The following is a 26,585-nucleotide window of genomic DNA, read 5'->3' on the forward strand; positions in this document are numbered from 1 at the left end:
GGTAGGGTACGACGCCTGCTTTGCCAGGGCTGTAGCCGCCTGCACCACCAAACTCTCCGGAGTAGGGTGCTTGGACAAGTAGCAGGGGTCACTACTGGCTGTGTGGTATTTTCACGGCAAAGACTTTCTCACTGCCGGGAGACTCTCCGGAGCAGTCCAAGCCGCTGCCACCCTTCTTTGCAGAGCCATATGGAATGGCAGTACCGGGTCAGTTGGTGGACCAATGTCGAGGATATCCGTAAGGTCATCCTGAACAAACCCCCCTGGGGGAGTAGACCATCCTAAGTACTCATTGACCCGTGACATAAGGCGCCAGTACGAAGAATCGGCATGAGTGCCAGGCCTACAAAACTCCACCTTCAGAGCCCTCATCCACCTTAGAAATGAATTCCAGATGGCGGTAAGAAGGCACAGACCTGGAACCAAAGCCATGCTTGACCTTGGCCAGAGCCTTCCTAGGTGGTTCCCCCGAGCCACGGGGTGCCCCCGTCTGCACAGCCCCGAAAGGCGTCAAGTGAATCAGCGCTGACGTCTAGAGAATCGGCATTGACGACAGACGCTGCGCTGACAGCATCGAAGGCGTCGACAAAGGCCTCGAAGCCAGAGCGCCAACGACTTCCTCGGAGGCGGGGCCTCGAGAGAGTCCGTCAACGACCTCGGCGCCACAGGCGTCGACGTCTTCCTCGAAGACTTCACAGGTTCACGCGGTCTCAAGCGCATCGAGGACCGGGACCTGGACCAGGCATGCCGAGAACGATTCCCCTTGTCCGAGCGGGACCTTTCCCACGAATCGTGACGACCACCCGAGCCCGAAGGCGTGTGAGCGGCGTTTCTCGGCTGATCACGACCGACCCCACTGGGAGGCGCGGATGGACCAGTGCCCTGCAATTCGAGAATCGCCAACATTTTCGTTCCCGAAGGAAGCCCATTCCTCCGGTGTCGCATGCTTGGTGGGGTAAGCGACCCGGCGACGGGCGGAGTCCTCGGATGAGGACGGGAAAGGTGACCGATGATGGCACTTCCGGGAGTGTCTCGTAGAGGCAGAGGAGTGGCGAGACAGACTGCGGGACCGAGACCCACTGGACTTCTGACGACGACGCGGAGTGTTGCCCCTCGAGTCATCCGTCGAAAGCCCTGCAGATCTCGACTTCCGGGGCTTGGACACCTTACCTACCGATAACTTCTTGTGCTCCCGCAAGGCTTTCGACGTGAGCGACTGGCAGTCGACACAGTCATCCGTGTCATGGGCCTCCCCGAGGCACCAGAGGCAGGCGTTGTGCGAGTCTGTGACCGACATCTTGGACCCACAGTCCCCGCACTTCTTAAAGCCCGGACGCGGTGTGGTAGACGAGGTAGACATCTTCATGAAGAATAACTTCACAAACGAACAGGTTCAAAGAACCAAGATAAACAACAGAAACTCCAAAGTGTCGAGGCGTACCGAGATTCACGAAGCGAACACGTTCGCAGAAAAAACAGAACTGAGGCTACTGGCGTCGTGCGCCCTACTTATAACATCCAGTGACGTCGGCCGTCGGAGAAGGTCCTCGAGGACGGCGCATCGACGTCATCGACGCAGACACCAAAATGTTTCCGAAGCAGCACAGCGGTGGTGATTACTGTCATAGATATGGAATACGTCGGAGGACCCAATCCCCTCGAGAAAACAATCCGGAAAGGATGGTGACGAGGGGGACCGCTGTCTGTAACAGAAGAGAGAAGATGCCATTTCCTTGCTGAAGCTGCGGCTACCTTGTATTAATACAAGGTAGCCGCAGCTTCAGCAAGGAAATGACAACAATCAGAAGCAGCGATCTAAACCCGACTTGCTCCTAAAATACATTAGCTCCAAAACACGTGACTTGCAGGGGAAATACGTGATGCCTCAACGGCGCCCTCGCTGTAAGCACCACTTTCCAGGGAGAGAATCAAACAGCCTCCAACACGTATAGAATCGTTTGACTGCCGTTCTAAATGCATAACGTTTCCTTTGCCAATTGATCAATGCAGGCTTGTTCGTTAGACCAGGGGGAGGTGCCTTGAGAGTCATGACATAATCGCATAGGAAATTCTCCAGAGGGGCAGGCTGGGAGGGCGATGTGGAATACGTTGGAGGATCATCCAATCGAAAGAACATTACCAGTTGGTAAGTAACTTGGTCTTCGAATGGATTGTGTCCTCCAACGTATTCCACATCTTTGACAGACTCTCAAACCAGTACCAGAAAAAGGATGAAGGAAAATAATTTAGAGTACCCAATCAGATGGCAGAATAAAGAACCGCCTTACCAAAGGCCATATCTTGACCATGGAGCGTATCGAGGGAGTAATGTTTAACAAAAGATGTGGATAGAAGCCCATGTAGCTGCATCACAAATATTCTGAATAGTAACTCCCCTCTGAAGGGCTGTGGAAGTAGCCACGCCCCGTGTGGAATGAGCTTGCAACTTTTCCAGAGGGTCCTTGCCCGCCAAACGGTAACATTCAGTAATGGTAAGGACAATCCACCTGGACATGGTCTATTTTGTAATAGCATGGCCCAATCGGTGACTAGCATACCCCACAAAGAGTTGATCATCCACTCCGACCCTGCCCATCCTAGAAATATAAAAGCTCAGAGCTCTCCTAGGATCCAACGTATTGAGTCGCTCCTCTTGCTTACCAAGATGATGGGGCGGATGGAACGACGGAAGAACCACTTTCTGGCCTAAATGAATTTCAGGAACTACCTTTGGTAGAAAGGAAGGACGTACCCTCGGTACAACCCTATCCTTGTGGAACACAGTAAATGGGGGCTTGGATGAAAGTGAAAGTGCCTCCAATTCGCTCACTCTGCGAGCCTAAGTAACATGCAACCAAGAACACAGTCTTGAAAGACAATCTCAAAGGACAAGAGTGCAAAGGTTCAAACAGAGCACCCATCAGGAATTTAAACACCAAATTCATATCCCAAACCAGCACCTGGAAAGGGGACGGCGGGAACACATTAGTGAGCCCTTTAAGAAATTGGGAAATCAGATGAATCTTAAAGTAATACGAGCGCTTGAAGATAGACAGCGCCGCCAGGTAACCTTTAATGGTACCCACTTGAAGGCCCCTGTGGGCCAAAGAAAGCAAGCAAGAGAAAACCATGGGAATGGAACACTGAAAAGGATCAACATTTTGTCCTCCACACCAGTCGCATAACTTACGCCAACGGTACAGGGATTATGATGCTGGCCGCCTGGCCGAAAGAAACACCTTCAGCACGTCATCCGGGAGGTCCCAATTCTTATACCTCAACCTTTCAGATGCCAAGCGTGAAGGTTGAGGGTCCTGACCTCTGGATGGAGAACCTGACCCCCCTGCCCCGCACAAGCAGATCATCTAGGTAGGGAAGACGGCGTGGAGGGCAGATGGAAATTTCGAGACGGTCCGGGTACCACGCTCTCCTGGCCCAATCCGGAGCAACGAGGATCATGTGGGATCCGAACCGCCGTAACCTCCTTAACACTTGAGGAATGACAGGGATTGGAGGAAATGCGTAAAGCAGTGGGAATAACCAATCCACTACGAATGAGTCTTCTAAGGCTCCTCTTGGAGGAAATTCCCTTGAGCAGAATCTCTCGCACGTACGGTTGACACTGGTGGTGAAGAGATCCACTTGGGGGGTTCCCCAAAGGGCAAAGATCTCCAGGAGGACTTCCTGACTCAACTCCCACTCGTGAGAGATCGTGCTCTCTGCCTGCTCAGAGCGTCCGCCGCCACATTGTCCTCTCCAGCCAGATGAGCTGTCGAGAGCGAAATTCCCGGCTGAATTGCCCAGAACCAAAGCTGCATTGCCTCTCTGCACAAAGGGAGGGACCCTACCCCCCCCTTTTTTGTTGAGGTAATGCATGGCCACTTTGTTGTCCGTCATGATCAGTATTTGTATTTATTTTATTTGTACAGCGCACCAGGCCCAAGGGCATCCGGGCGCATATCTTCGAGCAAAACATTGGTACAACATTGGTACGGATAGTAAGAATTACAGTGTGAAAGTTTCATAGAATCGTACTGGAAGTGTATTTCGGTTTAAAGTGAGGAAGAGAGGCATGATAGCATGAAAAGCACTATAAACGCAATACATAGTATACACGATATACAATATAAGAACCTAACAATAACAGGGTGAGCACAATATATACAATAGCATTGCAAGCAATATATAATATACAAAATGATCAACAGTGAGCATATAGTATTTAATTACAAGCGCAGGGAAGGTAGCGAGCTGAAGTCCTGAGGTGAGGTGGTGAAGGGCTTTAGTCTTGTACGGCGGATAACCAAAGTTTGTTTTTTTGTTTGAAAATGGACAGAGGATTCGGATGTGATGGTTAATGTAAGCGAGGACAGTGCGGTGAATGCCATCTGCTATGGTGCCAAGATCTTGATTCCTGGTGTGCTGCGCTATGAGGATGGCATTGAGATGAATCAAGATATTGTGGTGATCACCACTAAGGGAGAGGCAATTTGCATGGGTAAGGTGAACCCGTGTGTCTTCCCGCCCTTGGGCACTGGGTGGGTGGGGGGGGGGGGGGACAATTGCAGCATGTAATGTGATGATCAAGTTTATCCATTCTCCGAGGGCCTCTGTCCAGTCCTCCTTCAGCACAGGATTCCTGTTCTAGGTTTCTGTGTCCGCGGCATTCTTGTGACCTCTGGCGAGTAGTGTTCTACTACACTCCAGTGGCACTAGCAGTGCTGTCTGCAGGAGAGTACTGGACTGGCTTGGGGTGGTGCCCTGTAAAGGACATCACCCTGCCAAAGACGAATGAAACTCTTCTGATCACGTGGTGCAAGTGGCAGGGCGGGAGAGGGATTCTTATGCCACAAATACCTAACAAGGGCAATAATGCTGCAAATGGGGTATTATCGGGGTAACAAATGTGCTTGACTCCGTGCGACAGCCACGCAACCTCGTGTTGTAGTACCTCTATCTAAGTAACACTTAGATAGAACTGTGAATACTAGCATGTCCACACTTGGATAGAACTGTGAACATTAGCCTACGTCGCATCTGGATAGATTTGTGAGGTTGGCATGTCTGCACTTAGATAGAACTGGCTGAGGAATCCATCCAATGAGCAGGAGCTCATCATACGAGGCCCCGACACTGCAGGAGCAGCGGGCCTGGCCACGAAGCCATCCGCGATCAGCTGCTGTGACCCGGTAAGCGCTGCCTCATTGCGCTCATCTTTTCTGGCCATCATAGTTTGAATCTGCTAATTTTCTGATTAAATGCACATAAGTGCTCCGAGTTGCCACATTAAGGTCCCAGGCAACCTGCACCTGCCCCGCAAGAGCACGCTTTGCCCCATAGCCTGCACTGAGGTACACGAGGTACCCCCTTCCAAGATGGCCGCCGCATTTAGGCTTGGTCCTCTCTGTGCCCTACCAGGCATACAGCAGTAGCTTCGCCTCGCCTGATTGGCTACAGCGACCATAACCCCTGCCATTGTGCGCCGGCAGGCGAAGCCGGCCCTCTCCTCCAAGGCCCACGGGAACAAGGCTGGAGCCTGTTCTCTGCCTGTTTACTGCCGACTCTGCTGTCTGCCAGACCCCCTGGACCACCACATTCACCCGTTAAGGTAACACTGCGCCTACAATATCAACGCTCCGCTGAACCCATAACACATCTGCCCCTCACATATCACATTGGAACCTTATCTCTTCAGACATTGCATTGTGTTGTGCCCTATGGTCGCCCCAGACCTCTACTGCATTGTGTTGTGCCCTATGGTCGCCCCAGACCACATTTGATTTTGTGTTGTGCCCTATGGTCGCCCCAGACCTCTACTGCATTGTGTTGTGCCCTATGGTCGCCCCAGACCACATTTGATTTTGTGCTGTGCCCTATGGTCGCCCCAGACCTCATTTGCATTGTGCTATGCCTTATGGTAAACTCCAGACCACACTTGCACTGTGTTGTACCCTTTGGTGAACTCCCGGCCACATTTGCACTGTGCGTTGCCCTATGGTTGCTTCCAGACCACATCTGATTTTGTGTTGTGCCCCGTGATCGCTACCTGTCCATATTTGAACTGCACTGTGCCCACCTTATTGTCACCAATGCCCCCTACGCGCCACTGCTCTGTACGTCGCCTTAGCATGCTACTCTGCCTTACCGCGATTATGTTCCCCTTCTGTGTCATGCAAAGCTACACACCCTGCACTGGCAATAGCTACATTGCCCATAATAATGGTCTTGTCAGACCTGCCTGCCCAAGACATTACCCTATCACCTGCCCCACACCATTCCTGCCTACCACACCGGCCTTCCTCCCGGTATCACAATCCGCCTCTCCCACCCTTAGCCAGGCACATTCTTCTGATTCCCCTACTATTATGCACTCAGCTGCCTCCAAGTGGAACCCCACTGACTCAAGAGCATTATGCCCCACCCTCGACCACAGCACCTCCATAACTGCCAACCCTACTGTCTCTCGAACCATTACCCTCACCCCTATTGATCGAAACATTAGACTGGGTGCCAGAACCCACCATAGACCCAGCCAAAACACCTAATATGACTAACACTCGTACTGTAACACCTATCAACTCCACCCCCCATACTCCTAAAGGAGCTCTTCTAAATGTTAGATCATTAGTCGCCCACTCCATAGAAGTCGCTGACATTATTCTAACCAACAACCTGGACTTCCTTGCTGTAACCGAAACCTGGTTGCATGATGCTGCAGGACCATCTCTCACCCTAGCCATACCTGATAACTACACCATCCTCAGAGCAGATAGACCCAACGCTCGAGGAGGTGGTGTAGCTATTATTTTTAAGTCCTCGCTTGATATCAGACTAGCCTCCTCTCCGCCACTTAAATCATGTGAGTATCTCACAGTCAAACTACAAACATCCCCTAAAAGCACTATCACGCTGCACTTAATCTACAGACCCCCGGGCCCACCTGGCTCGTTTGAGGAAGACATCACCTCACTAATTGCCGAAAGCTCCAAACCATCAGCACAAATGATTATACTTGGAGACTTCAACCTTGGGTTTAATGACCCTCTCGACACCCCAGCCACTGCCCTGGCCATGGCATTAGAGGAGTATGGCCTCCAACAACTCTGCTCCAAACCGACCCACTCGAAAGGCAGAATCCTTGACTGGATCACCGCCCTTAACTGCAACATTACCTTGAAAGATCCCACACAGCTCATCTGGACCGACCACTACCTCCTCCCATTTGACATTAATACCAGTAATTTAGCGCATAAAAGACCTATTATTGCACCTACCTGTGCAACTAGGAAAAAGAGTAACATCACAGCGGAAGCCTTAATACCCTTGGTGATCCCTACTCTGAACGCATTACCAGCCACAACTGACTTGAACCAATTGGTCAACGTCTACAACGATTCCATGGCCAAAGCCATCGACATCATTGCCCCACTGAAACTGCGTAAAGGGAAACCTAAAGCGCACCTGAATACATGGTACACCCCGGAGCTTAAAACTCTCCGTCAACAAAAAAGTAAACTCGAAGCACTATGGAAATCAGTGCCGTCAGAAAATAACAGAACTAATCTTACAAACATCTCCACTCTCTACAAAAATGAGATCACACGCGCTAAAAGAGAATCTCTCAACTCCAGGATCTCCCAGGCAAGCTCCAGCACTAAGGAGCTCTTCAACATACTAAAGGAACTAGAAAACCCCACTCCTCCCACGGACACTTGCACTAAGGATAAACCTTGGTGCACAGGGAGCCAGAATGCCTTCGCTAATAAAATCTCAGGGCTCCAAACTAAAATCGACAACAAACGACGACAACTTACTCCCGCTCCTACCTCCAGTCACACCCCCCTCCACCTACCGCCACTAGCTCAGGCTTTACCTTCAAAAAGGTATCCATACCGAAGGTACAGAAAATTATAGCATCCCTGAAACCCTCGAACTGCAAGGGGGATAGCTGCCCCGCTCAGATCATAAAAGATGCAGCTAGGGATCTCTCCCCCTTCATCACTAAACTAATAAACCTGTCTTTCTCCAATAACTTGGTCCCCAGTAATCTGAAACAATCCTGGGTCCTACCACTACTAAAAAAAAACACTCTCGACCCTGACATACCCACGAACTACAGACCCATCACCACCGTCCCATTCTTACTAAAAATTCTTGATAGAGTGGCATATTTACAAATCCAGGATTACCTCGAGACAAATCACTTACTAGGAACTCGCCAATCTGGCTTTCGACCTCAACACGGGACAGAAACAGCCCTTGTTGACCTCAAATGCCAGATAGACGAACTCAAAGATAAAGGTAAGGCTGCCATCCTTCTTCTCCTCGACCTTTCCGCTGCCTTTGACCTGGTCGACCACAAAATCCTGTGCAACCATCTGTCATCGGCAGCACACTTCTCCCACTCTGCGGTCACATGGATCCAATCCTTCCTGGACAATAGGACTATGCGGGTCTTCTCACCCGTAGCAGCGGCTGACCCTATCCCTATTACCTGCGGTGTCCCACAAGGATCTTGCGTCTCACCTACTTTGTATAATATATTTACAAAGCCCCTATTCAACAAGCTGGACAATCTGGGTGTCACCTACACGAACTACGCAGATGACACCCAGATACTCCTCACTCTATCCGGGAACCACAACGCGGACACCAAATGGATCAATGAAGTCTTCTCCACCATTCAGGCATGGATGGCCACACATGGGCTCTGCCTGAATGATGATAAGACCGAACTGCTTCTGGTCGGCTCACCTAACACCATCCGTAAACTCTGTCCCAGTTACACCAGCTTTACCATCGACGGCAACACCATACCCATCGCCAAAAGTGTAAAAACCCTCGGTTTCCACTTAGACATGAATACCAACCTAGCCAAACAAGTTAATATGACTGCCTCAGCCACTGCCTATACTGGTAAATTAATTAGGGCCTGCAGACCATTGATCTCCCCCAACAACTGCCTTACTTTAGCCAGAGCACTCATTCAATCCAAACTGGACTACTGTAATAGCCTCTATGTAGGTGCCAATAAAACAGTAATCAATAAATTGCAAGTCTTACAAAATAACGCACTCCGTGCAGCCCTAAATCTTCCCAGAAGAGAACATATCTCCACCACAAGAATTGCTTGTAAATGGCTCTCCATCCAACAAAAAATAGACTTAAAAACCATATGCCTTACATACAAAGCTCTTAACCACTTAGCCCCGCCCTATCTCACTAACAAATTCACATTAAGACAGAACACTAGAACCACTAGATCATCTAACACACTACAACTGACGGTGCCCAAATACTCCCTCAAAAGAGCTGGTGGATCCAGCTTCCCAGTTCTGTCCTCACAACTCTGGAACACCATTCCACTGGATACCAAATCCACACCTACCTTCCAACCCTTCAGAACTAAGGTCATCACCTGGTTACTCAACAAATAACTAACCATGTATGTATGCACATCCAATGTTCAAATGCTTCTTATTGTGTTTTGCCTATCACTATCTATGCACTAACTGCCTTTCTTGACAACCTTTTATGCCACACTATTGTTGTACTATTGATCCCTATTGTTGCCTGTAACCTGATGCTCAAAGCGCACATATAACCCTGGGTCAAGAGCGCTATACAAATAAACAAACAATACGCGCATGTCCACACTTAGATAGAATTGTGAACATTAGCCTGCGTCGTATCTAGATGGAATTGTGAATGTTAGGAGATGCACTGGCCACTAGAGTCTAAATGGAGGATAAGGGGAGCTATCAGAGAGCATGTTAGAGGCGGGGACTAGAGGAGAATGGAACCTGTATGCCAGTCAGAGCCGCAACAGGGGAGACTACGCAAGCCGAGCGCTTCAATTCAGGATAGAGACGCAAACTAACCAACCCTACTAACAATTTCCCTTTCTGCATACACCTCTCAAACTCCAAACCAAACACAACCAAAACCTACAGCACAACAAACCGCACACACTTCACTACATTGCAACAACAAAACAAAAACACACATAGCCTTGCACAACAGTACACGACGACTACCGGCCGCAAACACCCCAGGCCCAGCCAACGGACCCACCGGGCTGAGGCCGCCAACAGCACATCACTGCTCTCTTGCACTTTTCCTGCTTCCTCCAACTAACTCAACCTCCCCTCCTCTTTCAGAACCGCCAGAGCGCCAAGGGACCACTACGGTGGTGATAGTGCGCGGTACAAATGTCCTTTAACATTAACATAGTTTGGAGGCAAGGACTGGGAAGCTTGCACCACCTGCTTTCTCTTTCTACAGTTTGTATCTAGGGATGGTCAAGCAGTTTGCTTGGGCTGATCTGAGTAGCCGGGTAGGCAAGTAATTAGAGAAACAGGAGGCTAGGTAGATGGGGGCCTGATTGTTCAAACATTTGTGTGTGAGGGTGAAAGATCCAATGCTTGCTCGGGAGAGCGCGCCAGGATCAGCCAGTCCAGGTAGGGGTAGACGTGAATCCCCTCCTCGCCTGAGATACGCTGCCGCCACCACCACCATTAGCTTGGTGAATACCCTTGGGCGGAGATCAATCCGAATGGCAGGACCCGAAACTGAAAGTGCGAGTCGCCAACCGCAAACCTCAGCTACTTTCTGTGCTTCGGATGAATCCGAACATGAAACTAAGTATCCAGTAGGTCCAGAGACACCAACAATCCTGAAGTTGAAGAGCCTGGAGGACTTGAGAAAGTTACCATCTTGAACTTGTCCATCCTGATAAGTTTGTTCGACAAAAGCAAATCCCGGATGGGTCTCAATCCTCAGTCTTAATTTGGAATAAAAAAAATATGGGGAATACAATTCCTTATTCCTCTCCGCTACAGGCACCAGTTCTATAGCGCCTTTCTCTAGCATGGTCAACATTTCCTGCACAAGGAGCGGATCTGGAATCTTTGAAGCGATTCCCCGGTGGATTGTCATAATGCCGCTGTATGAAGCGAAGGCAGTAGCCGTGGGCTATTGCATCCAGAACCCACGCATCCGATGTAATGGCTCTCCATTCTTCGAGATGCTGAGACAGTCTGCCCCCAACCGGCGAGTCGTGGGAAATGTCCTCATTACTGTTTTGGAGCAGCTGCGGCAGCGCCTGAAGGCAAAGAGGCAGCTGCCTGAGCGGGTTTGGCACCTCTATTTCCCCGACCACCACGGGTACTTTTTTACGCTGACCCCTTTGACTGATGGCTCCTCTCGTTCTACCAAAGGTGGAGTAGTAACGAAAAGAACCTCCCCTCCACTGCTGTCCCCTAGGACGAAAAGGCGCAGGCTGACGCACAGCTGTGCTCAAAGATTTAGCAGCAGCTTTTGAGGTCTGCAACCTCTTAAGGCTCTCGTCAGCCTTGCTGCCAAAAAAATGTGCGCAATCAAAGGGCATGTTCAAAAGACGGGCTTGCAAATCCAGAGCAAAACCCGACTTCCGTAACCACGCAAATCTGCGCATCACGGTGCTCGCAGCCATGGGCCGGCTAACACTGTGGGCTGTGTCCAAACTTGACTGAAGGGATTCACACATGGCCTCCTTGCCATCTTGCACGAGAGCAAGGAACCCATCCATTTCTTCCCCTTCGGGAATATGCTCAGCCGCTAGAGAAACAATTCCACAGAGTGTGAAAGGCACAAGTGGAGTTGGCCGACTTAAACGCCATACTCCCTGCAGAAAACACCTTGCGTGCCCAACCGTCTAAGCGTTTGTCGTCCCTATCTGGAGGGATGGTAGGGTACGATGCCTGCCTCAAGGTGGCCGTAGCCACCTGAACCACCAAACTCTCGGGAGTGAGGTGAGATGAAAGGTAGCTGGGGTCGCTACCGGAAGGCCAGTATTTTTTGGTTAATGATTTGTTAACAGCCGGAAGAGATTAGGGTGACTGCCAAGCAGCCGCCACCCCTTTCTGCAATGTCAAATGAAAAGTTAACACCTGGTCATAGGACGGACCTTGATACAAAATGTTTGTTAGATCATCCTGTACAAAAGCTTCAGGAGGACTGGACCAGCCCAGATACTCAGTGAGCCTCGCCATGAGCCTACGGTAGGATGACTCAGCATGAGCCCCAGGTTCAGGCCTGCCAAATTCCACCTCCGGAGAAGTGTCCAAACCACTGGCATCATGAAGAGATTGCTTCAATTCTTCAAATTGAATGTCTCCAGAAAAGACAGGAGCCACATCATGCTTAAAAGGGTCAATATCGAAGTCTGACCTCTCCTACTCTTCATAGAGGTCATCCAGAGGGAGGTAAAAGTCCTTCTTCGGTATAGCAGAGGGTCTGGAGTACACCAGAGGCCTCACAGACTTGGAAGTAGCCTACCTTGGAGGATCCACAGTATCAGAGATCTCCATCAGTACATTTTGGGCAAAAAGCGCTGACGGTTGCGACGTCGATGGCGCCGTCAACGTCAATAACAGCGCAGAGGGCTGGTGCGAAGGCAAATCTTCAACGTCGGTATCTGACTGACACGGCGCGGACGCTGCTTTGGAGCCCTTAGCAGGTTTCTGCGTTCCTGCTGGAGACGAGGACCGAGACCTGGAAGCATGTGTCTTGCGACTAACCTGAGCCTTGTCCGAACAGGACCTCGAAGGTTCCTGGAAAGTTGCGTCGGGGACCCGAGCTAAAAGGCGTGCGAGCCACAGATCAAGACCGTTCCTTGCCAGCTTCAGCAGAAGGCGCAGACGGAACTGTGCCCAGCGATTGAAAAATCACTAACATCTGCTCCCTAAAGGCAGCTCCCATTCCGCTGGAGTCAGACTTTATTGGACAAGCCACTTTCCTTGCGGCTCCATCCTCCAAGGAGGACAGGGAAGGCGACTGGTGACGGCGCTTCCTAGAATGCCAAGACGAGGACAACGAATGGCGGGAACCACTCTGGGACCGAGATACCTGGGACTCCTGACGCAGAGAGTCGCCCCTCGAATCGTCGGTGAACATCCCCTTGGACTTAGATTTAGGTGGTTTAGAACCCCTACCTACCTGAAGCTTTCCCTTATGCTGCCGCAAGGCCTTAGCAGTCAGCGACTGGCAGTTGGAACAGTCGTCGGTGTCGTGACTCTCACCCAAACACCACAAACAAATGTAATGCAGGTCGGTAATCGGAATTTTAGACTTGTAGTCTCGGCAAGTTTTGAAACCAGAGGGGTCGAAGAAGACGACATTCACGAGGCATACACAAGGCACGCCGAGTCTCCAAAGCAAACACGTTTGCTGAAAAAACGGAACTGAGGCTACGGGCGCTGTCCGTCCTACTTATATGGAGGCCTTCGAGGATCATCGAACCGACGTCATCGACTTAGGACACCCTCTGCCGAAAAAGTTTCCAAGTACACAGCTGTGGACATTAAATGTCAAAGATGTGGAATATGTTGGAGGACACAATCCATTCGAAAGAAGGGGCAGCTGATAGAAGGTTGACTTCTAGGTGGGAGCGCGGCCAATGATCGTGCCTGTCTAACAGAATATGTTTTGGCAATCAGATTGACTTACCCCGGGGCTCAGCTTATGCACGTGGGATGCCAACCAGTTCACCCCTCCACATCACTCCACTACATAAGGTCTAATTTCCAGGGGGCTTAACACCAAATTGTTAACAACCCAGTCCAATACATTGCCATATTTTGGGTGGGTTCTTTACTACAGACAAGGAAAGCATTCTTGAAAAGTTGCTCATGTTCAACAGTTTCAGGATCCTGGGGCTATCCTTACCATTTGTAAAATCTCCCATCACAATAGTGGAGTGGTTTTCTTGAGCAATCTGAGTAACACCACCCACACAGCCTACTAAGGTGGCCTCCTAAAATCTGTCCACCAGACCAGATTTGAGAAATCCATCTCAACACTGGCCCACCCTAAAAGGATATAGATTGCGTAATTTGCGGACTTTATACTAGTTTAAGCCACATCTAAATGTGCAGGGTGGGCTCAGGGGGTACCCACGTTAGAACAAAGGCCATTTTAGGCCTACACTATGGTCAAGAAAAACAAAGGCTACCCAAAACAAAATGGCCGGGAGGAGCACTTAAAGAAATATGTGAGGGCTTCAATGGCTACCACATAAGTGCACCTGGCTACTAATACAGTAAAATAATTACTATACCGCTGGTGGAGCCGAAACTAAATTACAGCCATCACCAACCTACAACACACTTATGGTGAGAGAATCACCCGGGGAACAAAATACCTTACGCAAAAAAGCTAGAAATCCCTGTCCTGGTAGCCATATAGGCTTATAACAGCAAGAAATTCCCTAAAAGTACTACTGACTTACTTGCTGTAAACTGATTATATGCCTTTATAACCTCTGGGATCTTGGGGGTGGGGGGTTTTAAAAGTACTCACTGCATATTTAAAACTCATCTTTTATTTTATTTGTCTTAGAATGCGTTATCACTCCATTACGCTCATGAAAAGCCTTGGTGTTAAACCCTGTCAGTGGTAAACCCTGTACCCTCAACACAGTTTGGTATTCTTGGGCCCTTCATGATATGTCATGGCATTTATAACGCGCCTATACACAAGTGTTTCTAGGCGCAACAAGACAAGGAGGGGGAAACAAAAGGAGGACAAAACAACAATCTCACCAGGTCTTGTGTTATTCAGTAGGCGCAAGGGCATGAAGGGGAAGGTGAGAAGTGCAAAAAGGGAGGGGGAGAGGGAGAAGCGCAGGTAACAGAGTGCAGCCAACGGGTGGTTAATAAGTGCAGAGAGGGGGTGGACTGTAGGGAATACAGACCACAAGTGCTAGGGGGGGGCCAAAAGGCAGTGCGAGTGCAACTCGACAGGCAGGGACCTAGACCCAAATTCAGAGGGTGGCCAGGTGTGTGGAACAGACGGGTCATCAGCAGGGGAGAGGAAGAGAGAAAGCTGAAGCAAAGAGGAAGGTCTTGAGAGGAAGGTCTTGAGTTTCTTCCGGAACCGAAGATGGTTCTGCTCAAGCTACAGAGGCAGTGAGGCTGTTCGAGAGGGAGGCCCTGCTGAAGAAAGCTCTGCCCCCACCTCTCTGCTAGGAAAAGTGAATGACCCACAGAGATGGATGAGCTAGGAGCTCGAGAAGGGAGATACTTAGGAAGAGAGAGTTGGAGGTATTGCGGACTAGGCCCGAGAAAGTCTTGTGGACAATGCAGAGGTTCTTTAACTTGATCCTTGCCACCACTGGGAGCTAATGAAGAGATTTCAGAGCTGGAGAGATACGATCCCTGGGTTTGAGGACAAAGACAAGTCTAGCAGTCCTGTTCTGGATACCTTGTAGAGGCAGGAAGATTTAGGAAGAGGCTGTTGCCATAGTCCAGTCTTGAGAGGACCCTCTGGAGACAGTGAGCTTCTGGGGGAAAGTGAGCAGGGGAAGAATACCTCTGAAGAGGTGCAGCTGATAGTTTAACTTCTTGGAGATGTGAGAAGAGAAGGAGAGGGTGGAGTCGAAGAAGACCCCACGGTTCCTAGCCTCACAGATAGAGGTAGGAGAAGGAAGAGGACCCAGTGTGGGCAGCCAGAGAGAGATCGCAAAGGAGGGAGCTGGTGTTCCGATGAGGAGGATCTCTGTCTTACTGGCATTGAGGCAGAGATCATTAGCAGCACACCACTCCTGAATGGCAGACAGACAGTCAGGAATGAGAGAATGAGTAGAGGCGGCCATGGGGAGCCTACCCGAGAGCTGGTTGTCATCCGCATAACATTGAAAGTTGGAGCAGAGAACAGCTACGCAGTGGGTGAGATGAGCCAGGTATTGGTTGAACAGCCAGGGAGAGAGGTTAGACCCATGGGGAACACCACACGTAGAGAGAGATAGAATAGAGGTATAGGGGAAGGACCCAAGTTGAACCCGAGAGGGCTGGTCAGTTAGAAAGGAGGTCAACCAGGCCTGGGCATGATCAGCGATACCCAGGTTATCAGAGGCGCTTGAGCAGGATGGCATGGTTGACAGTCGAAAGCAGTAGAAAGATCAAGAAGAATGAGGAAAGTAGTAAGGTTAGAGTCAAGGTTGGAGAACAGGTCTTCAAGGATGTTCACGAGAGCAGTTTACGTGCTTCTAGCCACACTAAAGAGAGACTGATGATCATTGAGGCAACCAACAGATTCAGTGTGAAGGTTAAGCTGGGAGATGGCATTTGTAAGAGTGGAATTCAAAACTATTCTTAAGTACCTTGTGTATAACCCATGTATTTGTAGACTCATTCTTCATAGTTAAAACACTCAATGGGAAGACTCTTCTTCCCAATTTTGTAGAATGTCTACTTGGGTAATGGAATAGATATCTCGGAAAACTAACTGATAAGATTTAAATAAAAGAAAGGTGCAACCGAAAGGAGAAATCATGACTATTGAATACTGGCCAGAAATTTAAAGAAGCAATTAGGTGCAACACTTTTCAAACATTGAGTAGGAGATATATCTGCACCACCAACTAAGAATTACAAAAGAACTGCTCAATTTAATTAACTTGAATAAAAAACAAACCATGCTGCAAGAAAAATCAGAAATGCTACTTAAAATACATGGATGTAGTAAGATCATACAATAAGCTGAATAGCAGAAATTTAAACGTTACCAGGATTTTTCAAGGTGTTCAATAGTGCTTTCATCAAAGAATCAAACGTGGGTTGTATCTAGAGCGAATCTTACCTGTGCAGAAAGAAGAACAAACTTCTTTGGTGGTACCATATGTTGTTGTACAAGTACTGGGGAATCTGTGATAGGAACAATGTCCTTGTTCAAAGGTGTGGTGATTTTTTCAATTTTGAATTCGTCAATAGCAGAAAGGGCCCAGGAATGTCCATCAACACGTCTGGTCATCTAAAATAAAAAATGCAAACAATTCTGAAAAGTTAAGTTATTCCAATCAGTTCAGGTTTACAATCTTAACACAAACTACACTGGTTCAAATTTCAAATATTTATTACTAGGGTGTAGCTGCATCATCCACCATTCCAAATGAAATTATTTTACCAAAGCCTAATTATTTCGATTTGTATAAAAACATGTATTTAGTATTATCTAGCCTAATAAAGGCTTTTTATACACATACAAATTACATAATGAAATCTCACAACAATGTCTTTTTGTCAAATATTATACCAGATACATCTAAACTACTGTAGCAATACCATAAAAGAGAAATAAAGAACCGAATTTCATTCAATTGTTTAATATAACAACTATTCCCGCATACAATCAGGCCAAAGAATCAGCCCAATTTTCTCAATCATGTTACCCCTCAGAAGTATCTTAAAACATAGCTCTCAACTCACACGCTTTTGGCGGGTGTCACCCGCCTTGTAAACAGCTGACTCACCCGCCAAGCCTCCTGCACGCCCATTCATTTCAATGGGCCTCTCACCCGCCAAAAATAAAATCGGGTGTTCTCACCCGCCTTTGCGACACAAATGGTTGAGAGCTATGCTTAAAATCTGTAAAATAAATTCTACCCTATTCCATAATCTGGTCAGATAATAAATCAAACTTACATCCTCACCCACTAAGAAGTTAGTCCATAGTCCTATGGGGTTAAAACCGCCAGGATCAGCACCATATGCCATGAGGACAGAAAGGTTGGATGCCAGCAAGGGCACCTCACACAATTATCATGTGTTTAGCAGTTTCTAAGTCAGAGGCTCCACACAATTTGCAGCCGTGAAGAGTCTTTGCCAGACCCATCTGACTCCCTACAACCTCTAGAGTGCTGACCAAATTGAATTGTATACATATACAATCCAGTCATATGACTACGGCAGCCCATAGTGTACATATAATATTTTACATATTGCGCTCGATTAGTCAAAAACTGTTCCAAATCTACATTTTATTTTTGTAGAAATGACAGACTTTAGAGAATTTGTAATTATGGGGACACTCAAGTTTGTGTCCAGGACAAGACTAATGGGAAACCCCCCCACTCCCCAGATGTCCCGGGGCCTTTATTAGGTAATTTCTGAATCATTATTATATCTTCAAGTATCAAATCCTCAGTCATTTACGTTTCCTGTGATACAATTAATCCAAATAGGTGTCATTTATTAAATAGACCATCATCCATAAATAGATGCGAGGACTAGGGGTGTACCGAAATTCGGCTTCTAGTAAGTGTTCGGCCGAAGTCCGGCTGAAATTAGCTATTCAGCATTCGGCCGAACACTTACTGGAAGCCGAATAGTTAAGGGGCAGGGTCATCTAGAGCATGGGACGTCAATGAGGTCACCCGACAAACTCGGCGAGCACAAAAAGAATGCAGCATTTAAATGTGAATGCAGGTCACTGAACGTTAAAAGCAGAGATAGGGAGGCGTGAATAATAGCACGTTTCTTTGCTATTGAGCTAATAAAAACATTAACCATTCTGTGGAAAATCCACAGGACAGATCAATACTCTCTGACCTGGCAGGGTAAGGTGGGGAACTGAAGGCGCCTTTCTCCCTTTTGAACTCCCCGATGCGAAGGCAGCTGCGAGGACTTTAAAATCAGGTCTGGCGCTGTGCTCTTAAAAAGGAAACCTGGGCAGCCCCATGTACATGTGTTCCAGAGGGAAGGGCATTGGGATGGTGTAAGGAGCCTGCCTGAAACGCCAGTGCGGGATGTCAGCTGGAGAGGTGCAATCACACGACAAAGCCTTTCTTTACCAATAATTGGCTCAGTGTAAAATGCAATTTGGCGGCTCGCATGTAAATTGGGATGAACACATCACACAGAGGAATTGGTCACTGCTCGCAGCATGAACAGCCCACTGGTGTGGATTTTAGATGTATGTTTCAAGGCACCAAGCACAGAAGGCAAGCTTATGTACTTATCTGTCTTTGTATTTTGCTGCTGAACAGCATTTGCAGGTTTAATGAAATAAGAATCCGAGTCTTTAATCTACTGCTACTTTTGAGACGGCTGCCTGTGGGCTTTCCTTTTTTGTGCTACAGAAGCTCTTTCACCTAATGTTTATGCATTCTTGGTCACCCATTTCTTCCTTACATATGGACCAATGCTGCAGATGCAGTTATATTTTGTTTTAGGTTCCCAGGAATTGGGCCGTTTCTGTTCTGACTCTGCCGCTTTGGCGCCCAGAGCGGTGTCACTTACCCGCATCATATTATAATGAAATTGCCTAGGTGCTTGTCAGACACACTCATGTTAAGTGCCCAGCCAGCTGCCAAACACGAATCCTCAACCACCCGTAGTGACCATCAAGTCCCCTTCAGGGCCCACACTGCAGAACAAAAGGAGTTACAAACATTGAGCCTCTGTGCTAATTGGGCTTCACCTTTTTACGTGATTTACAAGCTGGGATTTGTATAAGGAATGCAATTTGCACAATGGCTCTGCTTTTAACATTGTTTCATTGGCAATTGTGATTTACGTAGATATGTTAAAGCGTTGATGCCCTAATGGAAGAGACAACAGCTTTTACAATGATGTAATGTTCAAAACATGAACCATTCACACTCTTTATTAAGCTATGTGGGAGGCCAGTTCAAAACTTTTCTTATGAGCAAACTAAAACCCTTTGGGTAGCACTCTTGCAGACAGAACCATCTCTGCTAGATTGCCCTGTTGTGTGCTTTGATAATGCAATGCATTAAAAGGGGCTATTGGGATTACATAATGTGCATGGGGAACACCCCATTCAAATCAGGAATGTCCCTTTTTAAATGTGTCCCTACACAGCTATAACGTACATGCTTGGACCTTGTGCCCTCTGCAGTGCAAATGGTAAAATGTGAAGCTTTGAGCAGGGCATGCACGTTCAATACCGGGCAGTTGCATGTTGATATGGTAAGCTTCAGATGCTGGATTCACCACTCAACGATAAACTCCTTAGTGCAAAAGCTGAACTTCAACCTTTCAAAATGTACTCCTAATTATTAGTATATCATTTTGATATTGTTGCTAATAAACCTTGTATCTTTATCAACATGGGTGTCTTCCTGGCAATTGTGTGCATCCCATGCACCATAACACATGCTATATACTTTGTGACTTGCAACTAAGAGGTTGTTGCCTATAGTGAAGGTTATGGAGTGGTATACTCTACATTTAAACATTGGAATCATGCAGGTGCCAAAAGTGCTGGGCTGGAATGTCCAGCTTAGTAGCTTAGTGACCTGCACTACTTTTTCCCCATTTAAAGCACTGATTATTACCCTGCCACCAGCACAGTCTTATAGTCCCAACTGTCCCAATCAATAAGACCTATTTCTATAAATATATTGACACATTTCTAGTAGTAAACCACTATTCGGTTCCGGCAGAATACTTTGGTCAACTATTCGGCCGAATAGTAAATGTACTATCGGGTACACCCCTAGTGAGGACCCACGAGTTTTCAATGTTAATAGCTTAATTTCACCTTCAGGGATGTAAAGGCAGGAAACCAGACGGCCATGACCAATCCACATGGGTTGAGGATTCTCGTGCAACCGTAGGTGCTGAGAAATGTACTTCTCTGGATCCGTCAATTTTAGCTGCAATCCCGATATGACCGGCAGTGTCCTTGTGCGCCTTATCGAATGTATTAACAAATTTACCATCACTATGTGATTGCTTACTCAGACCCCTGTTCATATCATTACTTTTATAATCGTGCACTTGTAGCCCAGCCAATAAATCTCTATTTCGCACTGTTGGATGTAGTCTATAGTTGGTTCCTGGTAGAAATGTACAAATATTGTGCCTAGATCGTAACCATAAGGAATCTACAATTTTGATGTCCCTAGCATTAACTGCCCGTAATTGGGGTATATAAGATCAATCGGTTCAATACAAAGGCACTTGGCCTAAGAAACAAGCTTTGGATTTTAATCACCCTTTTAGAGGGAGTGCAATTTGGACAAGTCTCCAAATCTGAGCTTGCCTTGGTATAATAGGCCTAAGTACCTCTGTTGTGAGCAAATCTTACAAGGTGAGGATTTGATGGATTCCCAATGGCCGAAGTAGGCTCAGACAGAGTCACAGTAACCCGGTGGAGGCGCAGTCAAATTCGTGGCATCTGCCATAACATAACTACATTTCGTGCTCGTCGAATTACATAAAAATACTACGATCAGAGTGAGGCTGGATGACGCCGGCAACCTTTCAGAAGCAATCCAGGTCCTTAAAGGGGTATGACAAGGATGCTTGGGTGCACCACTGCTTTTCAACCTTTTTCTATCAGACATTGGAGACTTCCTGGCCTCGGCGTCGCTGATCTGTCCCAGGATTAACAGCAGAAGACTTCACTGGCTGGCCTATGCGGATGATCTTGTTCTTTTGGATGGATCAGCATTAGGACTGCAACAGCTCTTATCCAAACTCAATGAATACGCCAAGTTAAATGGCCTAATAATCAACCCACTAAAATCCAAGGTTCTGATTTTCAAACATCCAAGAAAAAGGGTAACATCAAGAATCTGGGTGTTGGACAACGAGGAAATTCCCCGAGTAGATGAGCTCATATACCTGGGATACGAAGTCCTAGCCCATCCAACTGTAAATAAGGTGAACTCATCAATTCTCAACAAGACCTCAAAAATCATTGCGCAAATGAAAAACTTAAACGGAAAATTTTGTAAATTTTCATTGTCACCACTCAAGAAATTCTATGTAGGCAAAGCAGTTCCTGTCCTCCTCTATGGATTGGAGGCAAAACCTTTGCTGTGGAACTATGATTGGAACAAAATTGAGGGCCTTATTTGGAAATCATCCATTTCACTACCAATGTGTACATCGTCAGCCAGTCTGAGGTTTGAACTAGGCTTGACCTCGTTGAGCTGCTATGCAGAGTGGAAACTTCTTTCACTCTACCGCAATATAATCACAGCCAACAAGACCACCCTCTTTTTTGATATAAACCAACATCTAAAGAAAGCAAAATCAAATCAGCTATCGAGCCTAGAAGAGGAGATTCGACAGATTCTGCATAAGCTTGATTTAACAACAGAAATCCTTCTACAAAACCCCTTGAAAGTAAAAAAAAATCTAAAAATGGCTGACTGGATCGACACAATCACAAGAGTCAGAAACCTAAAATCACTGAACTCCTTCCTGATAGCAGACAGGATACTTGGAACTATGCCACGTTAACTGGAAAAATTCCCAGATCGTGAGATAAGAAACAGCTTTCTCAGACTGCGTCTGAACTTAGCCTACACAGGAGAAATATTGGCTCAAAGAAACCAGGGAGAGAAGGCAATAAAATTCTGCGAAATCTGTAAAACATCGAACCTCCAAACCCTGAAACATCTACTGTTGGAGTGCGAAGGCACATGGGCCATAAGAGTGTCCTTACTGAGGAGATTTGTCAGCAGAGAAGAGAGTCTAATTCAAGATGCATTCTGGAACAGACTGATCTCCGGCCAGGGAATCATGCTCACTGCAGCGATAGTAAAAGTATCAGAGGAACTTACTATTCTAACAAAGTATCAAAAGATGATACAGCCTACTGAGCTTCCTGGTTGACATTCTTGGGCCTTTCAGTTATTCTAGTTACTCCCTGGTTTCCGAGAACCGTTTGTAATTTTATTTAAGGAAACGCACTATTCTTTTGTAAAGGTTTTCTTTTAAAAACCAAAAACAAATAAATAAAAAATAAAAAAATAACTGCATTTCCGTCTGACAGGGGAGGTGTTCATCCCACAGCTCTTAATCATAAAACTACTATCCGGCATATAAGCAATAGGTGTAACCGGTACATATTAAAAAAGTTGGTGTATGTCTTGCGAGTACAACCATTTATCAATAGACTGCTTACTTAGGTTCTTTACTGACTTACCTTTATAGGGTTTATAAAATGTTAATTTCTGCCTTTTGTATATGTTGCCACGAACAAGCAAATATATCGTATATTGGCATTCATTTCGTTAGCTACCTCATTTTTCTTTTGTTCTTTTTTGCCCCTTCATTACATTTGTTCATATTATGGCCTTGCCGTGTGTTAGGGAGAATTCTCAGAAATGTGCTAATTCCCTTCTACCTTAGAGACCCCCAGCACTTTTGCTGGACTTTAGGACTAATCAGGAGAGAGCGAGACCTTTCCCCCCCCCACTCATGTATTTTTCTGTGATTTGGACTGTGTTCCTTTTGACTTTGGAGTCTGACAAACTCCATAGGCATCATCTTTACATTGCGACACACAGCACCTTCAGTGCAGTGGCACAGGGAAGTCACTTACCTTCTCTTGGTGAAACTACTGTTTTCAAGAGCTGTGAAGTGAAATTGTCTTTACTTACATTTTGTAACTTTCGAGATCCAGCACACACACTCTTACAATAAGGTGCTGGAGGGGTTACTTAGTATCCCCTTTGTCTAGTAACTCATGTAACATTTTTATGTTACTCTTTCTAAAATTAATGGCTGGTGGCAGTGGTTTACTTTTTCCTACCATTGTGTGTTTCTACCACGTGCTGCAATTGCAGCTGCAGTAAAGCACCAATGGGTGCCCATTTTGTCAAAATGGCCCTGGTCGTCTTTTTTCGCATTTTCTTGTTGGAAAGGCGCTTCTTGAGATTTACTCTGCGTGCCAAACCAGGTCTGATCCCTTTGTTTCGTCTTGGGCTAGATTCATGGGTGAATCCCGCCTCTGGCTGTTACTCACCGCTCTGTATGTTAATTGGAGCCTGGGTAGAACGACCTTGCGGAGGGAGGTAAGATTTAACAGGTTCGGGCCCAGCCTCCAGGATTCGAGCTCCCCTGAGTTCTGTGATTCAGGCTTCCTCTAAGAGGGACTCTTTTCCACGATGTACCTCTCTGCCGTTTGAGTAAAAACCAGCATAGATGTCTATCGCCTAAAAGAGCGGGAGAACACACACCGCCAATAACCAATGCTGCAAAGAAAACACAGTATGATTAGAAGCAATCAGGCAATATGGAATTATATAGACAATCAGATAATTCTCTAAGTACCTAGACAATGGTTGAGGTGGCATTGGACCTTAATAGATGAACCTACAAGAAGACCCAATATTATGAGTATGCACAAGTGATAACCACAAACTCACTATGACCGATACAACACCCAGCAGACCTGATAAGTGGGATTCCTAGGGAAAATGGGTACCAGTTGAAAGGAAAACAACGGCAGGTACAAAACAACAAATGGGAAGGTTAGTAAGGAAGAATATACCCGGGCGGCACGAGGGTCGCACTAGTGACGGGTTGGTGCATACACTGGAAAGCGTCACTACTATGCACTCGGTTGATGTAGAAAAGGCAAGAATAAATGATATAGTTCCAGGATTCCACACGTATGAGAAAGACTGATGAATTTCAGGTAATGAACAGTACAGGAGAATTAAATGGGTTTTACCTTAATTGCACAAACACAGGCCAAGTTGGTGAGGCAGTCTTGTAATGTGTAGCGTGGTACTCCGCGTAGGAAGATAGTTCAAATTGCGTAGAGCGGAAAGACACAAGTAATCTCAGCAGACAGGGCGAAAGCAGAGTGGAAATTCAGGGACAGTCTGAATTCGGCAACAGAGTTCAAAATCAAGTTGAAGCAACAAGCAAGGACAATCCAATTAGACAAAGGTTGCTCGAAGATCCAGGAAGTCGAGTATCAAGAGGAAAAAGGGAATAAGCACCGGAACGGGATGAAACCAAAGGAACGTAATGCCACAATTGGCAGCAACAAGCCGCTGAGTCCCTTCGGCTTTTATGGTGCAGGGGGGGGGGGGAGCCTCCTTATGCGTTCTGTGCGCATGGAACATCTCAGCTGATGCAACGTTCTCTGCTGTACGGCCAGACGCCATGGCAACCGATACCAAAGCCACAACGAAGTTCTGGAATGTGCTTGCCCCCGTATGTGGTCACAAGAAACAGGAGGTACTGCAGGACGGGGCCGATATGTAACACTGGCTCCAGTGTGTGTAGCAGGGCAGGAAGAGAGGGAGGTGCCGAAACGCCCTGTGATTAGTCTCCTTGGTTACAGGAATTCACCCAAGAGTGATTGGCTGAAGGGCTGTCCTCGGAGGACAGCCACCCTGCTGTGTGATTGACAGCTAGGCTGCGAATGAATGGGACAAACCTGCATAAAAAGGTGAGGCTTTTTGCTTGGAAGGCAGAGTTGACCACTGGACAAAGGAATCCGAAGAAGAACTTGGAAGAGGCACCTGGTGAAGCACTGCTGAAGCTCCGAATTTGCCTCAACTAGAGAAGACCTGCAAACGACGACTTCTCCCCTTGGGTTGGGGGACCAATCGACCCCAAGAAGAGCTCATTTGGAAATCCTTTCGGAGCTGGCTGCACTTCCATTGCTGCTGCAGGAACCGAAGTGTCAGGGAGATGAACACCAGAATTGAGTGTCTAAGTCAGACCCGAGCTCCAGGAAGATCCTCCCGACTCCCAGGAAGCAGCACTGACCAAGCCTGAGCCACCTCAACAGAGTGATGGACTGCAGATGCAAGGAAAGTCCATAATGGTATCCGAGAACAGCGGTGGTGCAGTTTGCTAGAGTCGCGAGGAGCTGAAGCCGCAAAGTGCTGCTGATCTGAAGTTGGGTCATTGCTGCCGCCGACCTTCAATTCGTAGTGCAGTAGTCCCCAAACGTCCTCCCTCTTGTCCCCACGACTGAGGCCCAGGAACAACAGGATCTGTAGACCTACAAAGGAACAGAAGCCAGCTGGACCCGATTTCTTCTAACCAAATGTACTGTAAAACTAAGGGGACTTACCTCTTGTCGTGTAGCCTTGCTAGTTCTCGGTTGAGACTTGCCTTGGTTGCTTTTGCAGAGTTGCTTGCAGCTTTGCCTCTCACAAGCCTCCCAGCCTGTGGCCCTACAGTGATTCTATTTTTTCTACAAAGACTTCAAAACATTGTGCAAGACTTACTCACCTGCAAGAAGAGCTTAAGCTCACCTGAACTTTTGCTCAATTAACATTGGCCTGGCTCCCTGAAAGACTCTTTTACCTCAGAGTTTGTGCTTTACCTTTCCTCCAGGAAAGGGTTAATTTAATTTGCATGGGGGGGGGGGGGGGCGAAAGTACATACCTGCTTCAGAATATTTGTTTAACCTTTGTTTTATTCTCAAACCCTTACCTTTGACACCAATCTCAGAATTACTCCAAATGTACCATTGATATATTAATATCCACAGTGTCCTGGTTATTTAAGTCAACCCAGGGTGTAGGAAGAATGTGTGCCAACCTAAATGGGTACTTGTTGATTTAGAGAAACTAAGAGGGTATATTTTGAAGTGTATTGGTGTGTTACTTATATATTGCTCCCTTCTGAGGAATGCTTATACACCTGACTGTTAAATAATTGTTTAATCAAGAAACCTTGAGTGCCTGAGTTTATTTGAATACTTGTCACTGTGAATCTCTGTGTAAAAACCCTACTGTTCACATTGACCCCTCTTGAGATAAGCCTGGCTGCTCAGCCACACTACCAATCTGTGTAGTACAGACTTATACCAAAGGTTGGGTTACCTATTGCCAGGAGGACAAGGTTGGTGTAGTCGCCCAAAGGGTACTGCATACAATCTTGCCTAACACTGTGACTCATCTGACAAGCTGACAATCTCTGTATCTTTATGGATCATAGGTTAACAGCAGCGTGGCTAATGTTGCTATTACGACTAAAGTTCATTCGAGTTTGAGTTCAAAAACACTTCAACGCGTCTTTTACGTTTTAAAG

The 26,585-nt window shown here is 47.1% G+C and overlaps 1 protein-coding gene and 1 non-coding gene across 2 annotated transcripts in view; one reads left to right on the top strand and one right to left on the bottom strand.

The window, feature by feature from the left end:
* The window catches only part of NUP155 (nucleoporin 155), a 1,628,423-nt gene that overhangs the window by 1,307,677 nt on the left and 294,161 nt on the right, over window positions 1-26,585 (bottom strand). The window contains exon 13 of the mRNA XM_069627148.1: window positions 16,621-16,791. Within this exon, the coding sequence (XP_069483249.1) occupies window positions 16,621-16,791 (171 nt within the window). The remainder of the gene's footprint in view (window positions 1-16,620; window positions 16,792-26,585) is intronic.
* Window positions 4,572-4,810, top strand: LOC138512408 (small nucleolar RNA SNORD17). The gene has a single exon (XR_011281237.1). It is a non-coding gene; the product is annotated as a small nucleolar RNA SNORD17 (small nucleolar RNA).

Source organism: Ambystoma mexicanum, chromosome 6p, assembly GCF_040938575.1.
Source record: "Ambystoma mexicanum isolate Mex_15411 chromosome 6p, UKY_AmexF1_1, whole genome shotgun sequence".
In the NCBI taxonomy this organism is placed as follows: Eukaryota; Metazoa; Chordata; class Amphibia; order Caudata; family Ambystomatidae; genus Ambystoma; species Ambystoma mexicanum.